Source organism: Gambusia affinis, linkage group LG11 (genome assembly GCF_019740435.1).
Source record: "Gambusia affinis linkage group LG11, SWU_Gaff_1.0, whole genome shotgun sequence".
Taxonomy (NCBI): Eukaryota; Metazoa; Chordata; class Actinopteri; order Cyprinodontiformes; family Poeciliidae; genus Gambusia; species Gambusia affinis.
Genome location: NC_057878.1, coordinates 13445198 through 13469692, shown reverse-complemented (window position 1 = coordinate 13469692; position 24495 = coordinate 13445198). Strand labels below are relative to the sequence as shown.

General features: G+C 38.0%; 1 protein-coding gene across 2 annotated transcripts in view; it reads left to right on the top strand.

Annotated features, from left to right (window-relative positions):
- The window catches only part of igsf3 (immunoglobulin superfamily, member 3), a 111299-nt gene that overhangs the window by 53590 nt on the left and 33214 nt on the right, over positions 1 to 24495 (top strand). For both annotated transcript variants that reach the window (XM_044132196.1, XM_044132195.1), the window contains exons 3-5: positions 10392 to 10811; positions 16797 to 17183; positions 22162 to 22569. In XM_044132196.1, coding sequence (XP_043988131.1) covers positions 10392 to 10811; positions 16797 to 17183; positions 22162 to 22569 — 1215 coding nt within the window. The remainder of the gene's footprint in view (positions 1 to 10391; positions 10812 to 16796; positions 17184 to 22161; positions 22570 to 24495) is intronic.

The following is a 24495-nucleotide window of genomic DNA, read 5'->3' as shown; positions in this document are numbered from 1 at the left end:
TGAAAAAGTAAAGTAAAAAAGGCTTCTTAAGCAGTGAGTAACTTTCATAACACATGATTTAATATTCTAAAATTATTAATCAGACAGCCAAAGATCTGACAATACATGCAAATATGTGTATTTCAAATGCTGTTACCAAGAAATGTATGCAGATTAGGGTTGGAGACTACAGGTCTGTGTCTGCTGCATTTTTAATTAAACATGTTTGTTCATCATTCAGTGAAGTTAATCACAAAGTAATCAGACATTTTACTTAAATAAAAGTAGCAATATGTCATAATCATGCTAATTAAAAGTTAACAAAAATATATTCTAATAAAACTACTCCCAAAGGTTTTCTTTCCTAAAAAGTGCCTACCAACATCTGTACATAATATATTATTTTTTTTAAACTGGCTGATTAAATTAAATGGCATATATCTGCAGGATATCTTATGACTTGAAAGGATGTTAGGTTATTCAAACAGTTAAACCTCATTGATAAAATAAATTAATTCCACCTGTACACATGTACTGCTAAATTTGTTCAAGTGCTTGTAAAGTTCACTTCTTTTTGTTTTCTCCACTGCAATCACTGACTGTGGTACCAAACAGAGTTGGTGCTATATCAGAACCAACTCTTAACGGGGCCAGATAAAAGCTCATCAGGAGTTCAAGGTGGATGGATGGGAACCAGCAATTAAAATGTTATGAAGGCCCTTTTGAAAGCCGTTTTCTAAAGGATCTGTCCTAACTTAGGCAGATCCTCGTAAATATGGATCTGCCTAACTTAGAATGAAAATCCTTTCAAAGCATTCAACTTTGACATTAAATAAAAGTGACTCAGTAAAGGGAAACTACATCATATCCATTGTTCCAGTTTTCTATCTGAATATTAGTTTAAGTTAATCAATATGCTGCTCCAGATGTGATTTTCGCCCCTACAGATGGTTCTTCTGACTCAGTGCTATTGCTTTTTTTCAATGTCTTCCTCGTAATAGTTTCTTTAATCCCCCTTTAGTAAATATATGTCAAGTAAATTTTCTTTGAATATCTGTGGAAAAGAGGATGTTTCCTTCCATGTAATCAGTTGTGCCAAGCTGATGAAAGAATCAGTTAAAACTTGCTTCAGCACACGCTCTAGTTAAACCCTGGAACTGGAGTGGGTGATATTCTTGTGATATTTCATAAAACTGAAAGTCAACACATGACAATCAATTGTTTTTTTCATCATGTGGAAGAAGATGTGATTTGAAAAATGCCCATAAGCACATTTCGTGGAGGGCCAAACTTGCAGAGAGCAGACATCAGTGTTTGACAGGGGAGCTTTTGTTTTACTCAATAATCAGTGGTCAGTGGCATTGTTTTTCTGGGCACTTCTGCTTTAATAGAGCCTTGTTAGCTGTTGCTTGCCTGCAACTGATAAGACCTGCTGACATCAGTCCTCATTTTAGCCGACAAGCTGACAGTTGCTATCTTAAAACGAGAAACATTTTGCCTCTCCTTTCAGCTTAAGTGGTTTCTCTAGGCCCACATACATCAACCTTTGTGCACATATTTTGTATAATAATACACAAACTCGTACAACTGGATGGGCTTCTTAAAAAGTACTGTTTTGTATTTCAAATTAAATTAGGGGAAATGCTGCATTTGATCACATGCATATATTTTATTATGGATGTACCCCATGCTGTGGACACCGATCCCAAGTGAAACCATTCAACTCTTGTCCTTTTTTTCTCCTACTTTTTCCTTTGTTCTCTATTACAGAAGGCTACCACATGTCTCTTATTTACGGCTGCAAGTCATTATCCAGATATTGACTCCTTTTTTTTTTGCTTGTTTCACTCCTTATCCTTGCTTTAAGCTGGCACCCTTGGGAACATAGAGCATATACACCTCAGCTTACAAGAGTTTGCTCTCAGATGTTTGAAATAGTTTTTCTTGTGATTTGTAAAAAAAAACCAAAAAAAAAAACCTGTTATTTAACAGATTTGTAGCATCCTCTTATATTCAGGAATCTGGAGACAATGTGAGGGACATTGTCTGTATATAGGTGACAAAAAAATCTTTGTGTATTGTGTGTTTTTTTTGTTTTGTTTTTTTCCATTTACCTGGACTGAAATCAGAGTTGTGTGTACTGGATGCATCAACTAAATGAACATTGGCCTTTTGTTCATCTTAGTTATTTTCTTCCTCTCTGTCTCCCTCCTCTGTCTTTTTTCATCCTCCCTCTCTCTTCCAATATCCCAGTAGAACCACTTCAACCCTCAGTCTGACTCATCAGCAGCTCTCGCAGAAAATAACAAAGCCACGGAGGATGTGAATGGCTATGATGTTGGATTACAAAAGTCAAGTGTAGGCAGAGCTTCCGCACCTATTTTTCTATGTTTTACCTTGCGACCTAGTACATCTGCATTTGCTGCAGGCATTCTGGGTCACTGAGTGATGTCTGCTGTGTTTTGGGGCTGGACTCACATGAAGCAGAAGCGGAGGATCCCACCCACTCACTCTGTTTCCTCTCAGTAGTGCTCTTAGTTTCACAGAGTAATTAACGATAATTACCCTGCTGGCTCTGCCAAGCGGCTGGTTGCTTTGTAGCAACACACATGCACACAAACAGACACTCAAGACCTTAACTCAGTCTGACCATCGCTGAACAGCTGGAGTGGCGGTCTGTAAAATTAGTTAAAAGAAAATAGATATGAATATTTGTCACTTTGGAATATGGATGTAAAGTTAAAGATTTAGATTTAGAAATACTCAAATGTGAATGTCGAAAGAATTTGGTAATTTTTCGGTAATGATTTATTTTAAATATGTGGTTTTATTCTGGTGAAATTGTCCAACCAAAAACTGCAAAAAAATTGAAAGTCAAGAATTGGTTGCACCTGTTTAAATTTAAGAGGTATTTTCTCCTCACTCCTTTCGGCAAATGAAGAATGAAGAATTTGGAGGCAGTCCTTCCTCTTTCACGGTACCATTTACCTTTACAACACACTAGTATCACTGAGAGTAAAACAGACCCTCGGCAAAGTTTCAGCACAACCATGCATGACAGCTGGCACCATATTCTTAGACATGAAAGTCTCACCTTAACTCCTCCACCCATTATTATTGTTTTATTGAGACCAAGGAGCTCAATCGTTGTTGTTTTCTGACAATAAACAGTCTGAAAAAGGCCTGCATGTGCTGATATTTTGCGCAGTAATCTCTTACCAATTTTTGAAAAGTAATTTTTTGATTTTAATTGTGACAAAACTCCCACTCATAACATTATTCTACACTATGAGAGGATTGTACAAATTCAGTACTTAATAAATAAAAACAGGCAGGTTGTATCAGCCAACACAACTAAAGCTGAACATTTTCAGCAAAGACAAGAGCCAACATAAATCACAGCATTTCCTCCACTAATCAACCTCTCTTATAAAAAGACAGAAGTGATTAACCTTGACTCTCAGACGCTCAATTCTTAAAGAAAACACAACATTTCCGCATTAATATTTAAAAACACAACACAACCATTTGATTTTCCATTGACTTTACTTCATCTTTTCTGCTTTTGTAACGCCACGGTGTGAAAAGATGCTAAGAGCTGCATGCATGCCGAGCGCACACAGATGAGACTTCATGAATAATCATCTTTTCCTCTTCGTGTCATCTTTTGCAAAATCCCCCTCTCTCGTCTTGGCATCCTTTAGCCCCCTCACACTTCTCACCTCGCGTGTTTAGACTTAAAAGGCCAGCTGGAGGGTTGTCAAGCGTCAGTCACTTCAAAAAGCTAAAAAATGTAAGGGAAGATCAGGAATACAGGGAGATGAAAGCTAATGCTCAAGATGGGGTAGAGCAGAAAGAGAGGTTAAAAGACTTAAAGCAAACTGATGGTGCTGGTGCCAATCAAAATGACTGATAAATATGGAGAGTTTTTAGTGCAAGTTTCAGATTTCAACTTTTTTGTTGACTGAACTAACTCAGGTCAACAAAAAGTGGAATTTTTGTTGACATAAATTTTTAATTTATGTTGTTTGTGTTTTAGATATCACATTTAATTACATTTTACAGACAATAGTTTAATTGCATTTCTTTATGTGTGGTAAAGTCATAAGTAAACAATATTTAAAAAATGACTTTTGGGACCTTCAAAAGCTTGGATATTGTTAGCAGATTTTAAATAGTCAGAAAGCTGAAGTCTTTTGAGACGTGGAAGGATAGTTTTTGCTTACCAATCAGCATCTTTTTGTTGAAGCAACTTTTAAATTTTAGAGGAGAGACTTAAAAAAAATAAAGATCTCAAGGGAAATTACATAACTTAAGATAAAAGCAAGAGTTTTATAAAGCATTTTTTTGTGAAAAACAGAAACGCCCTTCAACTAAATAGAAGTTTGAGTTTGTTTTAGTTTTTTTTCTCCTAATTCTGCTTAGGTGATCTGTTTGGTTGAAGCCAGTCTGTACAGACTTATTCAATTATTCACCTTTTTTAAATTATCCACAGTTTTTTTTCTCTCCAAAATTCTGTTATTTTTCCATATGTTCAATAGAATCTATAATCTGTCACACAAAGTTATCAAATCCCCTGACATGTCAGTGTCAATCTGTTCTTTACAGGCTCTTCTCTTCATTATTCCAAATAAAACTGTTTTTCAAGTTAAGACACTGAAATACATCACAAACTTGATGTTCTCATAACCATAACAATTTCATATATATTTTATAAATGTGCAAATCAAAAAAGCTTTCATCATTATTTGATGAAACTTCTCCAGGTTTTTTTTTTAAGTTAAGCTGATTTTAAATGAACATAAAAAGGAGCTTTTGACCTGTTTGAAATTGTGCAATGTTCTTTTAACTTAGTGAAGATGCAGATTCCAGTATGCCATGTAAACTCAAGTCACATTTAAGTTGCATAAAGACTTCAGACGAGATTGAATTCACTCATGCACTCATGATTTCTTTGAAATGGCAAAATGTTCACAACATTAAGCTTTTAGCATCTCAAAGCCAAATATTAAACGTATCCAAAGTAATATTTTAAGGCTGTTCTGATGGTAACAGTTCAGCACCCAGCAGGTAGAATAAGTCACAACATTGTCCTCACAAGTGGTAAATATGAGTGTTAGTGCCCAAGATTGTCATCTCATGCTGTTCCTAATCCCTTGCAGATTGAGGTCAGCAGGGCTGTTGGAGGATCTTGGTTTGTTTACCATTTTAGCCTGTCAGAAAAAGGCAGAGACAGACTGATTTGGTCTGATTCTTGCAGTGCTTCGCCACAAAGATGCAAAGTAAAAGTGTTAAATATCCTTTGAAGAAGTGCAGCAAATGATTGTGATGTTGCTTCTTTTGTTTGTTTGTTTTTTGTTTTTGTTTTTTTAACTTTGCACTGGTGCATCTGAGAGGGGCATGTGAATCAGTTTGGTTATCAGGTTGGTGTTGGTGGGTATAGTTGTTACAGTAACTCTGGACTATTCTTAGCGGCCGCAAGGCATCATGTGGGAGGGTTGCTATGGCAAAGGCAGGTTGTAACGTAGGTGCGTCGTTGTGGTAACTGAAGGTCTATTTGAGGCTGCCATTCACTCATTGTTGACTTGAGTGAGAGAAGTTAACAACCATAATCTTACGTTGATGGAGCAAAATAATATATATATATATATATATATATATATATATATATATATATATATATATATATATATATATATATATATATATATATATATATATATATATAAATTGACATCAGTTTAGCTGACTTAACATTAATCTGATGTCTAACTGAGTAAATCCTATTGCAAATTGAGGGTCTACCTGCAGGTTTTTTCTTTTTTTTAATGAGAAATTGTTAACTTAAAGCAGCTTAGGACAGATATGTCAAACATAGCTAAGAAATGATTAATCCAAAAGGATTATATTTACCAGACAATTAAAAGATCTGATAATGGTGAATTATCTTAATACTTTAACATTTATAAGTGTTTCTGTAACTGAATGAAGTAACTACTATAATTTCTTATAAAAATAATACAAGTAAAATCTCTATAATGCTATTTTGAGTTGTCCTATTGTTTATTACGCAGTGCCCTGTCTGCAATAAATGTACATAGAACTACTGACATCATTGAACCATAAGATATTTCATCGCTTTCAAATGTTGATATTTTATACAATGTTTGCTGACACTGAGCTTTATTTAGTCCCATCTTATAACATCGCGCCTCAAGTAATTTGACAAAAATCCAACTGAAATGAATGACGTCTATGAGACAAAAAGTGAGCGGACAGAAAACTTTTTATAATACTTTTGATAACAAAAACAAGATCTGTAATGGTTTCTTGCAAGTTAAGTGGACTTGACTTGCAAGAAGCAAGAGAAATGTGAGTAAGCCAAGTCGCTGGGATAAATATGAATGATGCATCAAGACCTCATGGAACCAGACGTCTAACATGGTAGTCAGTAGGACTAAAGCTGCATTTGATTTTGTCTCTGAAGTTGTGTTTCCAGTGATTACAGCAATAAAAATCAATCAGAAGCCCCAGAAAATAATCTGACTGCAAAAGTTTCACACTAATCCCAACTTTTAAATCCATGGCTGCCTCATGCATAAATCTATGCATGAGGCATGAATCTATCACCAGTTCTTGGAACTGGTGATAGATTCAGTATTAAACTGTTAATTTGCATCTCCATCAGATTGCACAAAAATTGACAAATCACACTGGCTGTTTTTACACTTTATCAGGTAGAATTTGACTCTATTTCCAGAACTGACTTTCAAGGTAAATGGAAGATTAGGGTCCTAAAATTGTGGAGAAATGTAACAACAGATACCATTATGCGTCAGTAGATGGAACTTACAGTTGACAACTTAATCAAGCCCTGAGAAAATCATCCCACAACACATTGTGGCAGCTGGTCTGAAGCTAAACGAAGTGCTGTGTCAGGCTTCAGGTAGCACAACTTAATTTTGGAGCTGACTGTGCCTTACCACTCCTGAAAGGCCTTTAAAAGGCCTTCGAAAAGAAATACTCCCAAGTATAAAAGATTAGTCACCCACTGCAGACAATGTGTTAAAGGTGCAGATTGATTGCCACTGGAGGTAAAATGCAGAGGGCTTGAGGCCACATGATTCAACTTTGCCTTCACCATACTGGGCATTGAAGGATTGCTTTGAAAGAGAGGCCATCAGCAAACCACCAGTGCAGCAGAGAACACCCAAAGTCGGCTGTGGTTCAGAAGAGCTGAACAACAGGCTTGGGAGTAGCTCAATTTCAGCTCTGACACCACCAAAGGCTTGAACTGTCTTTTTAAAATCATTCTGTTGGAGAAAACAAGTTTAAGAGCAGATTGCATTGAGCTGTTATCACCCAGACGTCACAGCCATTTCTAACAAAAATACTCAGCCCAAATCGGTAGAAAATGTAAACCTTTTCAAACGACACCAACACAATCTCCGTGTGATTCACATGCTATCTCATTTTTTATCTCATACGCCACAAATAAATGCACCAGAAGGACAGTTTTATGAGTTTTTTATTGCTGCCTACAACTTTCATTTGTATTCCTTTCTGCTAGATGGCTTTTGAAACACTCAATTTGAGCAATTTAAGGATTGTGTTCAGTCAGAGCATATCTGTGTTTTCAGGAATGTGGTAAACTATTGCAGAAAGCAGTTTGCTCTTGTCTTGACTTAGTTTATATCTCTGTTGAGTGCAACACCTTATTAGAGTGCAACTGTATCTGACCCACTTGATTCTTTTTTTACGCTCATTTCCTGCTGCTTTTGCTTTATGTTGTTTGTCTCAGAGTGGCTTGTTAAGCTCAAGCAACCAAATGTCAAGCCTCTTCACTCGAGATGCTGCAGAGTTTTCTTTCATCGTGTCTTTGTTCCTCCAACTGTTTAATTAGCAGTGACCGATCCCTGATCTGTCTGTCATTAAACCTTGCTGCGTTTTAAGAACCAGACACACTTAAGAAAATGCGGGGTTTTCTCATCTCAATTAGTGTAATATGTACATTTAGAAGTGAGTACGATACATTTGGCTCTTTTTCCTTTCATCTGTAATTATTACTAATGTTGTAAGGACTATATTTTCACAATTGATTATTAGATTTTTACTGTATTATTGCAAACTAATATCATGCAATGTAGTATATAATGCTAACAATAATACTAATTACATTATATTAGTATGTTACATTTCAATTAAGTAAATATTTCCCCATTATTACATCTTATTACTGAGGTATGTATGATAGGAATTATATTATATTCATCATTCTCCACCACTTATTATTTCCTGCAGCAAGTCTTTTTATGACTTGCTATATGGTGATTGATCTTTTTCTGATCTTTTTCATTGATCAGAAAAAGATCTGAATTTTTTACTTCTTCCAACTAGGTTACGGATCAGAGTCTGATCAGCCTGAAGCTCTGCCAATTCTGATCAATATTGGATTTCTGTCTGCACATTTACTTTAATCCATTGTCATATTTGCGTTGTGTCTTTAAATTAGCACATTTTTAACCCTGTATGTGTTATTTCAAGACTTCTAGGGACATCAGGTCAACAGCCTGACTGGCTTGGGTCAAGCGTTAAAAATTGAAAAAAAAAAGCAGAATGCAGAACATGCAGATTGTTCACACTGTCATTGTGCCAGTAGCCATATAGCTTTGAAAAAAAGAAAAACTCAACTTGTTGAAAAAATGTGGAGAACTTTAGTTTTCAGGCTTTGAAAATTCACTCAAAATGATCAAATCACTGTCTTGTAGAGTTCCTGCTTCTAATATTTTCCAAATTTAGTTACACATCTTACTCTTGATATTTATACAGTGCCTTGTGACCTGCTGACCTTCTGACCTTGCTAGCATTTAGCTCTCAATAATACATTAAGCCCTGGAGTGCAAGAAGTTAAATCCTGCCTGAAATCCTCCTTTTCCATTTTCCACACACACATTAATATACAATACTGTGGCTCCCTGATACCGGTCCAAAAATACTCGCTCAGCTAAACATGTTTCTTTAAAAAGCTTTACATGTTTATTTCTGTCGCTCTGCTGAGCGTTTCCAGCCTTCTGAAATTCTCACATCTTGATGTCTCTCTTCCTTCCTCGCACCTGAGTGTCCCACTCTCTCATCTCCTCTCTTCAAGCCATCTGGCTTTTTTTTCTGCACTATTTTTTTTACCCCTTACTTGTACTGTAGATAGAAGTAAGCGGAATATATTACAGTCATTTTTTATTTCATGTTTGCATATTTAGTTCATGCAATATTAATAAAATATCTGAGATGTTTTGTGGCGGAATCTTGTGTTGTGTTTACTTTAACAATCAATATGGTATGTAATCAGTCTGAAAGCAATGCTAAGAGCGTCCCCAGAGGTATCTGGCTGTGGGCGATAGAGAATAAGCCCTCAACACGCAGTGTCATTTGAAAGTCATATATGGATAAGAAAATAGAAGGCGGTCTCATCTGAACAAAAACTATTTAAATTAACGCCTTTCCCTCACACCTTCTTCTAACAGTGAATGAGATTATTTGGCACTTAGAGCTGCATGGGTGTTTATTTTTACATCCCTATAATGGTATGATAAAACAAAAATGCTATTTAAGCATTCAGCATTTGAAGAATGACACATGGTAAGTACAGTGTCTTCCAGAAGTATTCATGTCACTTTTAATAATCCACATTTTACAACTAATGATTTTCTATTGGATTTAGATCTGGATTTTGACAGGCTCATTCTAACACATAAACAGGCTTTTGACTAAGCCATTCCACTGTAGCTGTATTGCAGGGCTGATGTTCTGCTGGAATGTAAATCTCCTCCCATCTCAACTTCCTGTTGCCTTTAAAGGGATTTCTGTCAGGATTGCTCTATCCCTGTTTTCATCTCTGCCCATCTTCCCTGTTACTGATGAGAAAAAGAAAGCTTACCACAGCATGATGCTGCCCCCATGTTTCATAATGGCGCATTGTGTGCTATAATAATGTTGTATAATAACATGCAGCATTAATTGAGTTCAACACATAACATTTTCCTTGCAAGCTAAAATGTTTGATTTGTGTTCAAATGACCAAAGCATTGTCTTCCACATTTGCTATGTCCATCTCATTGCTTGTGTAAAACAAGACTTTATCTTCTTCAGTTCTTCTTCTGCTTTGCACTATCCACTCTAAAACCACATTTGTGGAGTTCATGGCTAATGGTTAACATGTCAAAAGTTTATCTTACCTGAGTTATGTATCGCTGTAGCTCCTCTTACCCTGGCTTTCGTGGCTGCTTCTCCAATAAGGATCTCCTTGTTCAGCTTGTCAGTTCGGATGGAAGGTTTTGTCTTGCGGTTGAGCCATGCTCTGCATTTATGAATCACATGATAGTAACTTTCTCTCCCTTTTTTTCCATTTTTTTCAGTGATCCCTGACTCGTTGACAGTAACAGCTCCTCCCCAGACTCTGTCCAAAGTGGAGGGTGACACATTACAGCTCAACTGCGAGGTGTCTCGAACCACAATGCAGCATACACACCTGTCGGTCGGTTGGTACCTCAGGTCCCCTGAGGATGCAACTGCCCCACCTCAGGAGCTGGTCACTCTGTCCAGGGACTTTGTTCTACGCTCTGGAGGACCTTATCGGCAGAGGATGGCAGCGGGAGATCTCAGGTTGGATAAAACCAGTGCCACATCCTACAGATTGACCATTCACAAGCTCCAGCCTGTAGACCAGGGGCTGCTATACTGTCAGGCAGTCGAGTGGATTCAGGATCCAGATGGAAGCTGGTTCGCAATGACACGCAAGCAGAGTGAAAAAACACAGCTCCGCATACAACCGACTGGTGAGTCAACCCTCCAGCTTCATGTGAGGTTCAAGACTTCTTGCAGACCAAATCCATTGCAGCTTTTTCAAAGTCACACAGGAGAGGTTTAACACCTTTTTGAAAATGTTTTCATCAGTGGCTCAGTAGGTAAAGGTATGTCTTGTGATTAATGGTTTGTGAGTTCAAACACCTGTGATGACAGTCTGATCAACTTTGACGATTTGGCTTTGGTCAAGACTTTTTACCCCTTTGCCTTCTGGTAGGGGTCAGAGGTCCTAGTGGCACTGATTAAATGGAAGTCTAACTTCTGTCAGTCTGCCCCAGTGATGCTCTGACTACAATGTAACTCACCCACACAGCTGTGTGAATATGTACAAATGGAAGAATGACTGATTACAGTGTAAAGAGCTTTGTAATCCTCAGACTTGATTTAGCGCTATACAAGTGCAGGCCAGTTGCCATTTACCATGACTCAGGCCGTGTGAACTGAAAGTCATTATAGCAGAGTGCAACAATGTATTGGACAAAACAATAGACAGACTTTTTTTTATTCAAGTTTTTCATTCATCAAGAAAGGACCTGAATCAAATGATAATCTTTATTTAACTAGACAAAAAACATTGTTGAGATCTAATTTCTTTTTTTAAAGAGGGACCTGACAATAGCAGCACCTAAAAGGGTTTTAAAACTGTCTGTGGGAGTAAGTTTTCTGTTTGTCTCTTTCTAAAAACGAAAGCCTTCATTCTTAATGAGCAGTAATAAAAGATCCCTTTCAGTTTTAAAAGAAGCCAGACACTTAAAACATGCACATCCAGTAAAGGAAGGCTTCAAGATCCCAAGGTCTTTACGCTGCTTAGCTTGCAAATATCTCACTTTTAAATCAAATAAACTTTAAATGTTTTGGTGAGTACAATATAGGTATACATTTGGGCCAAAACTGTTTATAATCACAGATTTAGGTTTGTTAGGGTTTGTGTAGTTTATGTAGCCACTGTCTTCAGTGACTTATGTCTGTCCCACTTCCCCCTCAAATTTTTACATTTTAGAACAACAAATAGCAGAACACTTTGTACTAAATCTTTATCGATTAGTCATGATTACAAAAAGTACCCACAAAAAACATTTCCCTCTGGACATCAGTATAGTTGAAATTTAATAATACAGGTTATGTCCCTGTAAGTTTTGAGACTAATATTTGCTGCAGACAAGGAACTGCATTGATCCATTCTGAATTACATGATGTATTTCAAAGAATATATGCTATTTATCATTTGAACCAACAGTTAAATTGACAATGCCACATATCTAAGAAGGTTATCTAGAGAGTGAAACATTTAGTAGAAACCTTGCATCTGTCTGAACTAATGATTCAATTTCAGTTTTTCATCATTGAAATCATCCTTGGCATCACTTATATTACTACCCCTTGAACTCTGCACTGCATTTGCTCCAATCCAGTTTTTTCATAATGGGCATAAATTGAAAGTTCAAAAAGATTTAAAACAGTGCACATTTCTTGTACTGTCTAGCCTTTGTATTGTCTACTTATTGCTCTTCAAGTGATGCTCAGTGGGTTAGAGACATGCTTAGAAAGAAAAGGTAGCCATGTTTGAAGAAAAAACACTTAAACCTCTGTGGATTTCTAAAAGGCTCCTGCTTGCTTCAGATGTAGTCTCAATAGGTAAGTGCTTCATACTTGCTGTTTTAGGAGAACGTGACCTATTCCCCTAATAGGTCACATTAGGAGAATAATGTGAACTGCCTTGCAGCTCCTGCTTACTGAAGCTACTAGTGGTTCATAGTTTTAACCAAACAAACTGACACATAGACACAAGAATCTGGGAGTTGAACCACCAGCTCCAATCAGTAAACAGTTCTTCCCCCTCTACTTTCTGATTCACAACCACACATTGGAGACAAGCGTTTCTGTGGGAACCAAAGAGAAAAATGGGTAATCACATCGGTCTAGATCCCCTCTGTCCGTTTGATAGGCACACACGCCTGCATGTGGGCCGGGTTCCTCTGATTGCTGATCAGTATCTCACGTTAAGCTCATTAGCTTACTAAAAAGGGCTTAGCTAAACCTCCACAGACTCCCCACTTTTGTATTTGTGTCTGTTTGATGGGCAACATTACAACCAATTCCAAGAATAAATTTAAATGTCTCAAACAGTGCGGGTGTTTGACATGGGAGACTTATGGCTTACACATAAACAACATCCCCAGGCAGCACATGGCCCAGGGTTCAGAAGCCAAAATGGATATTTTTTATTCAGTTGTGCAGTCATATAGTAGCATATTAATGTGAAATATTACAGGTATCATCAAATCTGTTGAAAGCAAATACATACAGAGAATAAGCTTTTAAGTAATGAGAAGGAAAATAAGATAAAGAATGTGAATGGTGGTACTGGGATGGGAATAATTTAATTATACAGAAACAATGCTGTTTCTGTATAATTAACGTACAGAAACAGTAGTGTTTCTGACCATCAGTCCATCTATTGTCTGTACTTGCTTAATCTTGCATGGTCATGAGGCAATAATTGATCTCCAGAAGTCAGGGGGTGACAAACAAGTTGTCCGCCCAATATAGGTCAACATAGAGAGAATCACACCTAAGACCAATTTAGCTTCAGGATAAGAAACATCACACCTTCTTGTGACAAAGTTCTGGCCATTGATTGCTCTTTAAGACTCTACGATGACAGGACCATCACAGAGGCACACACCATCGCCAAATGGCGGAAGCACAATAAGCTGAGATGACATAAAGAGCGATTTGTCTTTGGGGGTGTTCTGGAAAACTGAAAAAGCCCAAAGAATGTGTTTGGGTGGCTGGCATTGTAGTATATCTAATTAGATAATCATCTAATAAGGCCATCAGTATTCTCACACACCAGAAGGACATGTAACAAAAGCTGCTTTATAGCTTTGCACATGCACATAGATCTTATCAAGCACTTCAGACCCACTGTAATGTATTCCATACACATAAAAGACTCTATGTGCTTCTAAGAAAAGGCCAGAGATTCGGGTGATAAACTGCTTTGCCTCTTGCTTTGGTGACTGTCTGATGCCAGCAAATCACTTCAAAGTGAAGATCGCTTTGCCTTTGTCCATTAGACCCTGATCCGCTGTGGCCTGATGCAACTCAACGGTGCCCCAGCTAATGCAACAAGTATGAGAACAAGGGGTTGAGTTGAGATCTTTCTTAACGCGGGTTTCAGATCAGCTCATGCTACTTCAGAGAAGAGACACAGAAAAGCTCAACACTCAACACACTTCTTTGCTTCATCCTTCCTGTAATCTATAATTGATGCAGTTATTATTGCACGACAAAGAGAATAAGCAGCTGCTCGGCAGTATTCAGCTGTATATCTGAGTGTTTAAATTTTGTTATGTGCATTTTTTTTTTCCAGCTTGTTTTTGTGTGCCTATCGCATTATGAGGGTGCAGCTTGCATGCCTTCAGGGTAAAGTTGCCTGTTTTATGTTTCACCTGTTTATGGGGATATTTGACAGTGTGTGCGATAACATAGAGAAGAGAGGCAGCAGCTCCTCCATTAGGCTTCTATTATAAAAGATGGAGTGGATCTCATGACAGCCTCATCACTAGCTAATCACCCACAGCCGCCATCAGGGAGAGAAGTAACAGACAGAATCCTAATGCATCTTTCACTTTATCTCTTCTTCTCCTGTCTCTCACCCTCCTTCACTGCTCATCGACCACCTCAAATGAACACTTTTCGTTTTATTTTTGTATATTTGTTTCTTTTTCTTCACAAAGTGCAATGCCTCACCCCAAATGCACCCTATCCTCTGCCCCATTACTGTAAACGCCTCCTAATATTGAAGCACTTTTCAGAGTTACGACCGGATTTGGGTCACCCGCCAATCAATGACATTGATCTGTTTCAAATATCCCAACAAAATATTTCACTGACCTCATGGAAGTACATTAGCTATTTTTTGAATCCATTGGTTGTTTTTCTCTTTCCTGTTGGATGGTGTGTGTGCATATTTGATGCTACTGCTGTCCACTTCATCTCACAGAAGGTCACAGAGTCAACACACAGACGGCCAAGTATGTGCTCTCACACTGTCAGTTTAGCCTATTTTTTCCAAGACTTTAAGTAAGAAGGAAACAACAGTGAAAAAAGAACAATTTGAACTGTTACAATAAATAATGTCTACACTCACATTAATAGAGGTGGAAGCTTTACATCACCTTATTGGAATCTATTTCAGTAAGGTAAAGATAGGGTGACCATATTTTCATTTGGGAAAACCAGGACACCTTGGAGCGGGGGGGGTCTGAAAGTGGGGAAACTCTTTTGGTAAATCGTCGGTAAACATACATTTGCGCTTTGGCATGTTGTTGGCGTACTGACGGCCACGCAGGGCTGCCCGCACTGACGCGGCTCAGGGATTATGTCACATGCAGCGCCGTGCGCAGTGCCCTAGTGCTTGTAAATTTAATGGTCCAATGAAGGTAATTTAAAAAACAGTACATTTCCTCACTTTCTAAAAAAAACCTGGGACAGGACGTGAAATACGGACATGTTCTGGGAAATACGGACGTTTGGTCACCCTAGGTAAAGATAGCAAAAAGCTATAAATCAATGAGTCAAATGTTAAATTTATCATGTCATTCTCATACATTTGCATATCTTGCTTACTACTATTTGTTTCTTGAAAGTTTTTTTTCCAATTATTTGGTTTTAATTCTGGAACTCGAGTGAAGAACTGAACATTTTATTTTATTATGCAACTCTATGTAGGCCATTAGAGCTATTAATTTAGACATCTATCTCCTGTCTCCTTTATGATGACCTACATTGGGAACAAACTAGACTCAGAGGACATGAGGTTGTGCCACACTGTGAGTGTGATCACCACATACTGTGTATTATTGATTTAATATAAAGCAATGATGTATAAAATAGTAAAGCACCAGCTAAAGCCATGTTTCCATTATTCTATCCTGAACATTTGTCCCCTGGAACTTATTCGCCCACTGAACCTTTGGAGTTGAATAAGCCCATTGTGAATCCTGAAACTGCATTGGAAATAATTTGACCTTGGAAATGCAAGACTTTAGTTTGTAAAAGCCTACAGAGAGCAAGCATGCTGGCATCAGCATGTTGGTATTAATAGGAAACATTAACTATAAATATAAGATATTGATTGCTTTCCATCCATTGCTGTTGTAAACATTAATTACTATTGGCCAGTTGGCCAATACTTTTTGTTCAGATGCTGCTAGTTTGGTCAGTCACTTATCTGTTGTGTTGTTATGCATTAGTGGTTAGTGAACAAATATATTTATCATTGATCTCTTATTATATTATTCACCCCCACATCTATTGCTTTTTATACCAGGGGAGTCTTTGAAATGGTCTATTTAACTGTGTTCTTTTGAAACCCTGTTTAAACTCACTATATTTAAAAAACCCCAAATCTGCCACGTCAGCTGGATTCAAGCTTCTCAGCTGTAAAATATTATAGCAAATTAAACAGAACAGATGGACATATACACACAAACAAAAACAAAACTACGATCAAGCTTAATTTAGCCATGTGGAAGTGTTGGAACTATCAGTGTTAGCTCTAATTGTTCACTTGGTGTGTGTAGGAGGTTGGAGCAAAACAGCACGCTAAAGGGCTAAGTCATATTTTAATTAGACGTTTTTATTCTTAGTTCTCGTTGTGAAATATGGGAACTGGTTCCAAAGATTTGTCTTCAGAGCAGGGCACCAAATGCTTCATTTTTCATCCCATCTCTCCTTTCGTTTCTTGTTGTGTCTTTTCTTTAAAAGTTTATTCAGCTGTTGCCAGTTATAAAATATTTAAATAGTTTTAGACATCGGAAGGAAATTGTTTGGGATGTTGGAGAACGAACCTTCACCTCACCCACACCTTTTGCTTCTTTATTAGAATTGAGTACATATTTGGCTGTTTTTGACTACTGTTTTTCTCTATGTCTCCTTATTCTACTTAGATCGAGACTTCAGCATCCAGGTGAGCACGGAGCGGCGGTCCTTCATGGCCGGTGAGTCGCTGGAGCTTCGCTGCACCATAGAGGCGCAAAACGTCCCCGAGCGTTTCTTCTCGGTGTCGTGGGTTTTCAGCAGCTCACCGGTGGCCGTGGTGGGCCCCAGTGCCGTGCCTGTCCTGGGCCCTGGTTACGTTGCCCGTGAGGCAGCCGGACTCGTGACCGTGCGCAAAGAGTCTCCCAATATTCACTTGCTGAAGCTGCATCGCTTGAGTACAGAAGACGCCGGAAAGTACATCTGCCGCGTTACGGAGCGGGAAAAGACACCAACGGGAGACTTCATTGACCGCAGCAAAAGGTCACGCAATGTCCAGATCACAGTTCAACCACTCAGTAAGTATTGAATCCATTACTCCTTTCTCTTCTCAAAACTGATCTATACCAGACTGCTTCACTGCCTCTACCATCAGCTTTGAGTAAGAGGGAAAAGACGATGCTGCTTTTATTTCTGACGTGTTTTCATGATGGATTGTTTAGGGCTGGTATTGCTGCTCTGTGGTCCTTCCCCATTTGCTGGGCTTTATGGGAGAGGAGTAACACTATAGGCGGATAATGGAGAGCAGTAGAGTCTGGACTAAAAAGAGCTAACAGCCATGAAATGAAAGTATGGAGAAAGAAAAGAAGCAAAGAAAGGCGTGAGGCTCTTGAGGGCCATGTAAGTGGTTCCCCTGGCTAAATTAATGTGTTCTGCTGGAGCAGACCTCTTCAGCTGGCTCAAGCAGTGCTGCTCATTGGGGTTGTGTCAGGGCTGCAGCTGACTGATTCAAAGTTACAGTAAAACCTTTAAAACTGTGGTCACGATTCTGTTAACTGCCCCTGAGACCATTCCTTCTCTTAATCTTGGTGTGGGGATATGCTGCCTTCTTCTTTTCTTCCTCTACTTTCATGTCCCTTAGGACAGGAACAGTGAGTATGGAGCTAGCTGCTACAAGTATAATAAAAACTGAGTGGGATCTCCTACAAAACAGCCTGTGTTACCTTACTTTTGCTGCTGAACCTCCTGCTAAATTAGAGAAAGAAATGATGGTATGAAGCTTGCAGTTGCTCCTGAGGGAATATATGTACAAGGGAGGTTTAGCTTCTCTAACAAAAGACCCTTATGACCTTTAAGGGATGTTTATTGTGCTTACTCAAGATAATAGCCATGGCTATTGAGGGAGGATCTTCTTTCACACAAAAAATATTCTTTAATGCTTGATTTATCTAACCCATTTACAATCTTGCTTGTGCCTCCTTGCTCTAATTGGTGCAATAGGTGTCAAGTTAGTATTAGGTTGTAGCAGGAGCTACTGCTGATAAGTGGGATGTAGACATAGGTGACAGCACAGAAAAAAACAGCTGTAAGCACCTCTGATGTATCAGAGCTGATGGATGAGTTTACATTTGCAATAGGAACGCAAGAGCATGTTCACCTGCCAAACTGAATCTGTTTTACACTAATAGAACAGCAAGGTTTCGAGATAACTAGAAGAGATGCACTGTTGTGGAGAACACAAGTTATTTGAGAGAAAAGGAACATTTAAAACATATAAGGTTTAAATGGGATTTGAAAATGTAAATGAAGAAAGAATTAAGAAATAAAACATTAAAAGACGACTCGTTTCATCTTTCATTTTTGCTTGAGATTCAAAAAATACCAATGTGTTTGACATGATCCTCATGTTGTATTTGGACTTCAGGAGACTTGCTTTATATATCCAGCTTGGAACTTGTACGTTTTTTATAGTAACCATAAACTGAAATAGTCTTGATTTAGTACTTTTTAGAATTATGACAGTATAGTTGTCCTTGGAAACCATAATGTTTATTGATGAAGTACTTGTTCTACAACTTTTAACAAACACTAGAGTGCACACTTGATTATCTGATGCAAATTATACATCTACATTTCACTCGCTGCTTCACTTTATAAATCAGTGAGGAAAAGTGATACAATAAAGCTGTGGAAAAAAGTGATGAAGTTATTAAAATAAAAGACAGCGGGAAAGAGAGAGATAAAAGGGTTTCCCTTTATCCATTAGAGTGTGATAGAAACAAAAAGCAATTTTATTCCATTTTCAGTGAAGGCTCATGCTTATTAGGGGCAATGAGGATGTCAGAAGCATGCGGCAGAGCTTGGCCTAAGGGGAGGCAAAACCTGAGAAACACTCACAAGACTGAAGCGATTCCTCACAGGGGGATGAGATGTCATGCGCCAACCAGAGGTATGGGATGTTTGATGGACGTAGAAGTGACGTGAGCTTCGGCAAAGCAGAAAAAGGATAATAAAAAAAATAAATAACAGAGCTGAAGAGAAGACTTTTATCCTTTCACTCTGAAGTGCCACTGAGCCCTGTGATCTTAGTCTTCTTTCCTGTGCGTATGTGGACTCGGTGAACAAGCTTCATGGGGTTCAGAAAGAGAATCTCAACCCTCACGCATGCATGTTCAAAGCTGTCAGTGTAAGAAGCCCGGGGCCAGTTAGTACTACATGCATGCTCCCATATTCACTTACAAGGATTATAATGGACATGAGCCACACTTTTATATACATTTGTTGTCCATTTAAGAAAAAAAAAATGTGTTTCTTTTTATTGACAATGGCCTCAGGTACTCTCATGGGGTTTTTTTCTGTTTGTTTTTGTAACTGAAAAATGTTATTAGTGTTGTCGTTTGTGTTCACCGTGAGCTTGACTTGTCTTTGTGGTTAACAATATGGTTCCAACATGCAACAGGATGGCAAAGTATATATTTAGACCATTTTCCTACCACCTCAAATATAGCATATTTACAAAAGTAAATGTGGTCTGTGGGTCACCATAGAAAATTCAAAATACCTAAAGCTAAAGACAGCAGGCCACTATTCTGACAGGTGGACTAGTGAAGATATTTTGTTCCAGTAGGAGCTTGCAAGGCCCATTTTTGCTTTTAAACATATATCTGACTCTTACAAAAATACCCCTTCACTTCAGCTCACAATGTTTTTCTTGAGAACAGTTTTGCTTTGGTATGACTTATTGATATTGATAATCCACTGTGGTTCCATAAATGTGCTGCCAAAACTTACAAGTTGTTCTCTTGCATCTTGAACTTAGAACTTTGCTTTATATGTCATAATATTTGATAAACAGCATCTTAACTGCTTTTCGTGCAGGTCTCGCTTACATAGACAGCTGCAACAGGAGTTTGAAGATTTCATATTACACAAATTCTTTATTTGTGCAAGATAATATGCACAACCTTTTGATTTCAAGTATGAAATTAGTTGTACAAATTGCGGTACATTGCCTATTGTGGGGAGAGCTGACAAAGAAAAATATAAACAATACATCCATCATCTGTATTAGGACTTACTGACTCAACTGCCAGTTATTTTAAAAAGCCTTAATCAAGTCATGATGCTTGGAAATTGAATCATGAACAACACTTGTTTATATAAAGTCTAAAAACAGATCTATTTCAAGGAATGCTTTTTAAAATTGTTCATGGAAAACAATGTCCAGGTAACAGAAAATTGACTACAATTCCATTGATAAAGGTTTTGGGGCCAGCAGAAACATTGTAAAATCTACAGCATTGTTTCTGCTAACTGTGCTTTCTGAAGTGTGACAGGTCAAAATGTATTCTGTGGAAAAATGTGGATGAAAAAAGCCTTGTGGCTCACAGACCACTCTAAGGATCCATTCAAAAAAAATTGTACGCACTTTAAAAGATTTAAGGCGCTGTCACGGCCATTGGTCGGCAAAAAAATTGAAGAAAAGTACAGCCATCAACTCATATTTGTTCCCTGGCCCAAATCAGACTAGCGTTACTGTTCAGTAAAGGGCGTCTGCTTCTGTCAGCTTAACCCAAAGCTGTATCTCAATGAAGCATGGCTGCAGCAGCATCATAATAGGGATCGATGAAAGACTCAACTTTCACTGGCACTGTGTTTTAAGTAATGTTGCTATTACTTCAATTGCTACTAATTCATTTTATATTACTCTATTATAAATTTTGTATATATATCTATCAATAAAAGAAAATAAAATTTAATGTTTCCTAGAAGAGAGTGAAATAAAGCTGCCAGTTTCATTTTAGGCATTGCAGCATTTTCTTCTGAATAATGCATTTTGGAAGTCAGACACAATAAAATTACCAGCGACAAAATGATTTTCCGCTTTTGACAGTTTCCCATTTTCTCCTCACACCTGCCTCTTTGCCACCTTGAGACACTTTGAAGTAGACATGAACACAAGTTTGCCATCACTTCCTCTGCTGCACACAAACCCTCTTTCTCTGCGGTTTAATGCACTCTGTTAACAAATCTACATTAGAGATCCTTGTTGTTATTTCCTCTAAAAAGCAAATAGTTTGCTCTCGTTATCTTGTGGAGCTCAAGCCTTGAAGTTTAAACACACAGGAATTTTACAGTTTTAAAAGCACATTATACATTCAGAAATCTATTAACAATTTACACATAAATAGCAATCACCACTGAGAGTAAAATGCTGTAGGTTTTAAATAGATTGTACAGAATGTAACTCGATGTAATTGATTGAGTTACACTGACTGAATGACAGACACGAATAAATCCTTCATGATTTAAGCCACAATTTCATATAGGAGTTTAATTCTCAAACTGTCTGCAAAGAAAGAGTTGTATAGACAAGACTGCATTGCATTTAAGTAAGGTATAATGGACACATTTATAATAAATATACCCATATTTATTTAATTATGTGGAAGTATCAGCCAGTGAAAAAAGCATTCCATTCAAAAAGACCAGAGCGGCTTGCGACACCCAGGCTCCGAAATACTGTCGGCTGTGATCTAGTGAGGGTTTTACCACAAAAGAGGGTACGGTGTCTTAGAATGCAGAAATAATTCTCTTCCTGTGGGACATGACTGATATTTTGGCAAAAAATACATTTATTATGCATTTTTCCTTTTTTGCCTGTTAAGCTATTCCGTCATCTTTTACTGACTTCAATTGAAAACATCTAATTTGTTCTTCATTCAGAAAACCTAATTATGTTCTACTTTTTTCTGATACAATCAGGTGTTGATAAAGCTTAAAGTTTTTTCTTGATTTTGTCAAAACTTGGAGCTTACAGTGAGTTTTTACTATCTCTGTAGTAAACTTGAGCTGACAAGCAAAACCCAAAATGTAAGCCTGATGGAGCGTAAAATTATGGGTGCACATGTAAACAAAGAGGCTTCTGAAAATTTGTTGTACTTATTATGATTTTTAGTAAATCTGCAACATTTCAATATATGCACATACTGAAACACACTGATTCTCATCTTTGACCTTTTTGTCTGTGTGTTTTCTTTATTTCTTCCCATACAGAGAACAACACCACAGTGTCGCTATCTGCTAACTCCTCTGAGGTCCTAGAAGGAGACCCGATCCAGTTGATGTGCTCAGTCAGCTCTGCTATTGCCCCGCTGACTGTCGTATGGCAGTGGACAGGCAGGCAATCAGCCGGACCGATCCAGGAAGTAGCCTCTGTGGATCGGGACGGTACTGTAACTCATGGACCCAGCTACAGGGAGCGTTCCGGTTATGGGGAAATTCGCGTTGAGCGGATGCGTGCGGACATTTTCTCCCTATCCCTCTACAATGCTTTACCTGGAGATGAGGGTCAGTACCGCTGCTCAGCTACCCAGTGGATTAACATCGGCACTGAAACAGAGCCAAACTGGGAGAAGCTTGGCGAGCAATCAGCCACCAAAACAGTCACAGTAAAGACTGTTGGTAAGTTATACATTATAAGCCTGGATTCTCAACTCCAAATGTTGTGCACTTAGAAACTTGAATATTATTGGAAAAGTAGAAATAGTTTCTGTAATGCAATTCAGAAAGTGAAACTCCAACCCATGCTGCTCCCGTTGATGGAGTTATTAATGAAAAAGACCAATAATTAATGTATGCTGCTTTTTATTAGGCTGCCAGTTTTCAATTTAATAGTCATATTCAATAAATGCACATATATAGGGTAACAATTTTGAATTTATATTTGATATCAGCATTATTAGCCTTGAATAACATAAATTAAAACTTGAAATGTGTTCATGTTTATCCAATGAATCTATATAATGCATGACTTTTACCTATTAACAGTGAGACACATTGCAGTAGTAAATGTGGCATCAAAATTTTACATGGGAAAATATTGCCTTTAATACGTTATATACTTTTTTTCCTTCTGATTGAGTCAAAGTGCAGCTGCAGGAATGGGCGTTTAGGAGTTAACTGGGATTCATTGTTTATGTAGTTCAAATATAGTCTGCTTTTTTAAAAATGTCTTGAAATCAGTAAGGCGTGTAAACAGTCTGACGAGCACAACGATTGCGACTTCAACACCAAATCACACTGAGCCATGTAGTTTGTGATTTGGTGAATGGCTCAGAAAACACATGCAGTCCTCACATTTGAACATCCCAAAGTTTATTCGTGCTCCATTTAGGGGAAGGAGCAATTATGAGAGACACACACTCTAACACTACCTACCTCATGTCAAGAGCAGTGCTCTTCCCATGATGCCAGGGATAAACCTATACACGCTAACACACATGCCCACACCCCCACAACACACACACACACACACACACACACACACACATGGATTAGTTAGAATAATTAGAATGGAAATGCGGAAGCAATATGTTTCACAGTCTGCGAGTTTCCTCTGTCACCGCTGAGTTAAGCTTAACATTCACAGTTCAGGCAGAGGAAGCCACTGGAGCGGAGCAGTTTGGAGCTGGCAGGCCACAGCACCAGCCGCTCCCACACTCGCACGATCGAGGGATTAGCTCCCTGCAGCAGCACAGAGCGGCGCTGCAGAGAGTAGATGTCAGTTTTTAAGTGGCCATTTGTCAAGTTGGAGCAACAAGAACAACATTAGTCTGAGGAACAAGAGACACATTATGCAAATGAGGGAGAAGTCCAAAGCTGCTCATCGTTCTTGAGTTAGACTCCTCAACGTCGCCTCCTCTTCTTCTCCTCCATGCTTGTTGATCAAAGGATTTTCTGAATATGCACCATTGTGTGACGGTCAATGTGTCTTTTTTTTGTTTTTTTTACTTTGGCCCTCATTTTTCTCACTTTACCCCTCCAGCTGCAGCTTTATTGAACCTAATCCTCCCATGCAAATAAAAGTCTGATTTTTCTTCCAACTTTCTGCTCGTGTGCAACTGTTGGCATGCTTTTTTAGTCCCTGTTCTTTTTTTAACTAAAAGGAGGGAAAAAACTTCTGTTCCAAGTTTTCTGTCTAAGCACAGATTGGGCTCAATGTTAACCATGTCCTCAGAGTGAACCACTCTTACAGGCTGTATATCTTCATATTTTATATATGGCTGCTGCACCCTCATTAATGGACTCCATCTGATTGCTGGTGGTGAATAGACGGATGTCCTCTGGAGGCTTTGCATAAAGTTTTCTTTTTCACCTCAGCTGACTTGCTTAAAGGGAATTTGTCTGGTTGCCTGTTTAATTCCCAATTTATCTTAATTAGATTTTAAGCAATAGACCAATACAGTAGATAATTGAAAAGAGAGAAAAATAAGTAAAATATTGTTTTCTGCATTTTTTTTAGAAATATAAATTTGAAAAGTATACAGTGTGTTTGCATTTTCTTTCAATTTGGTTCCCCAAATCAAAATTCAAACTAAACTGACAACC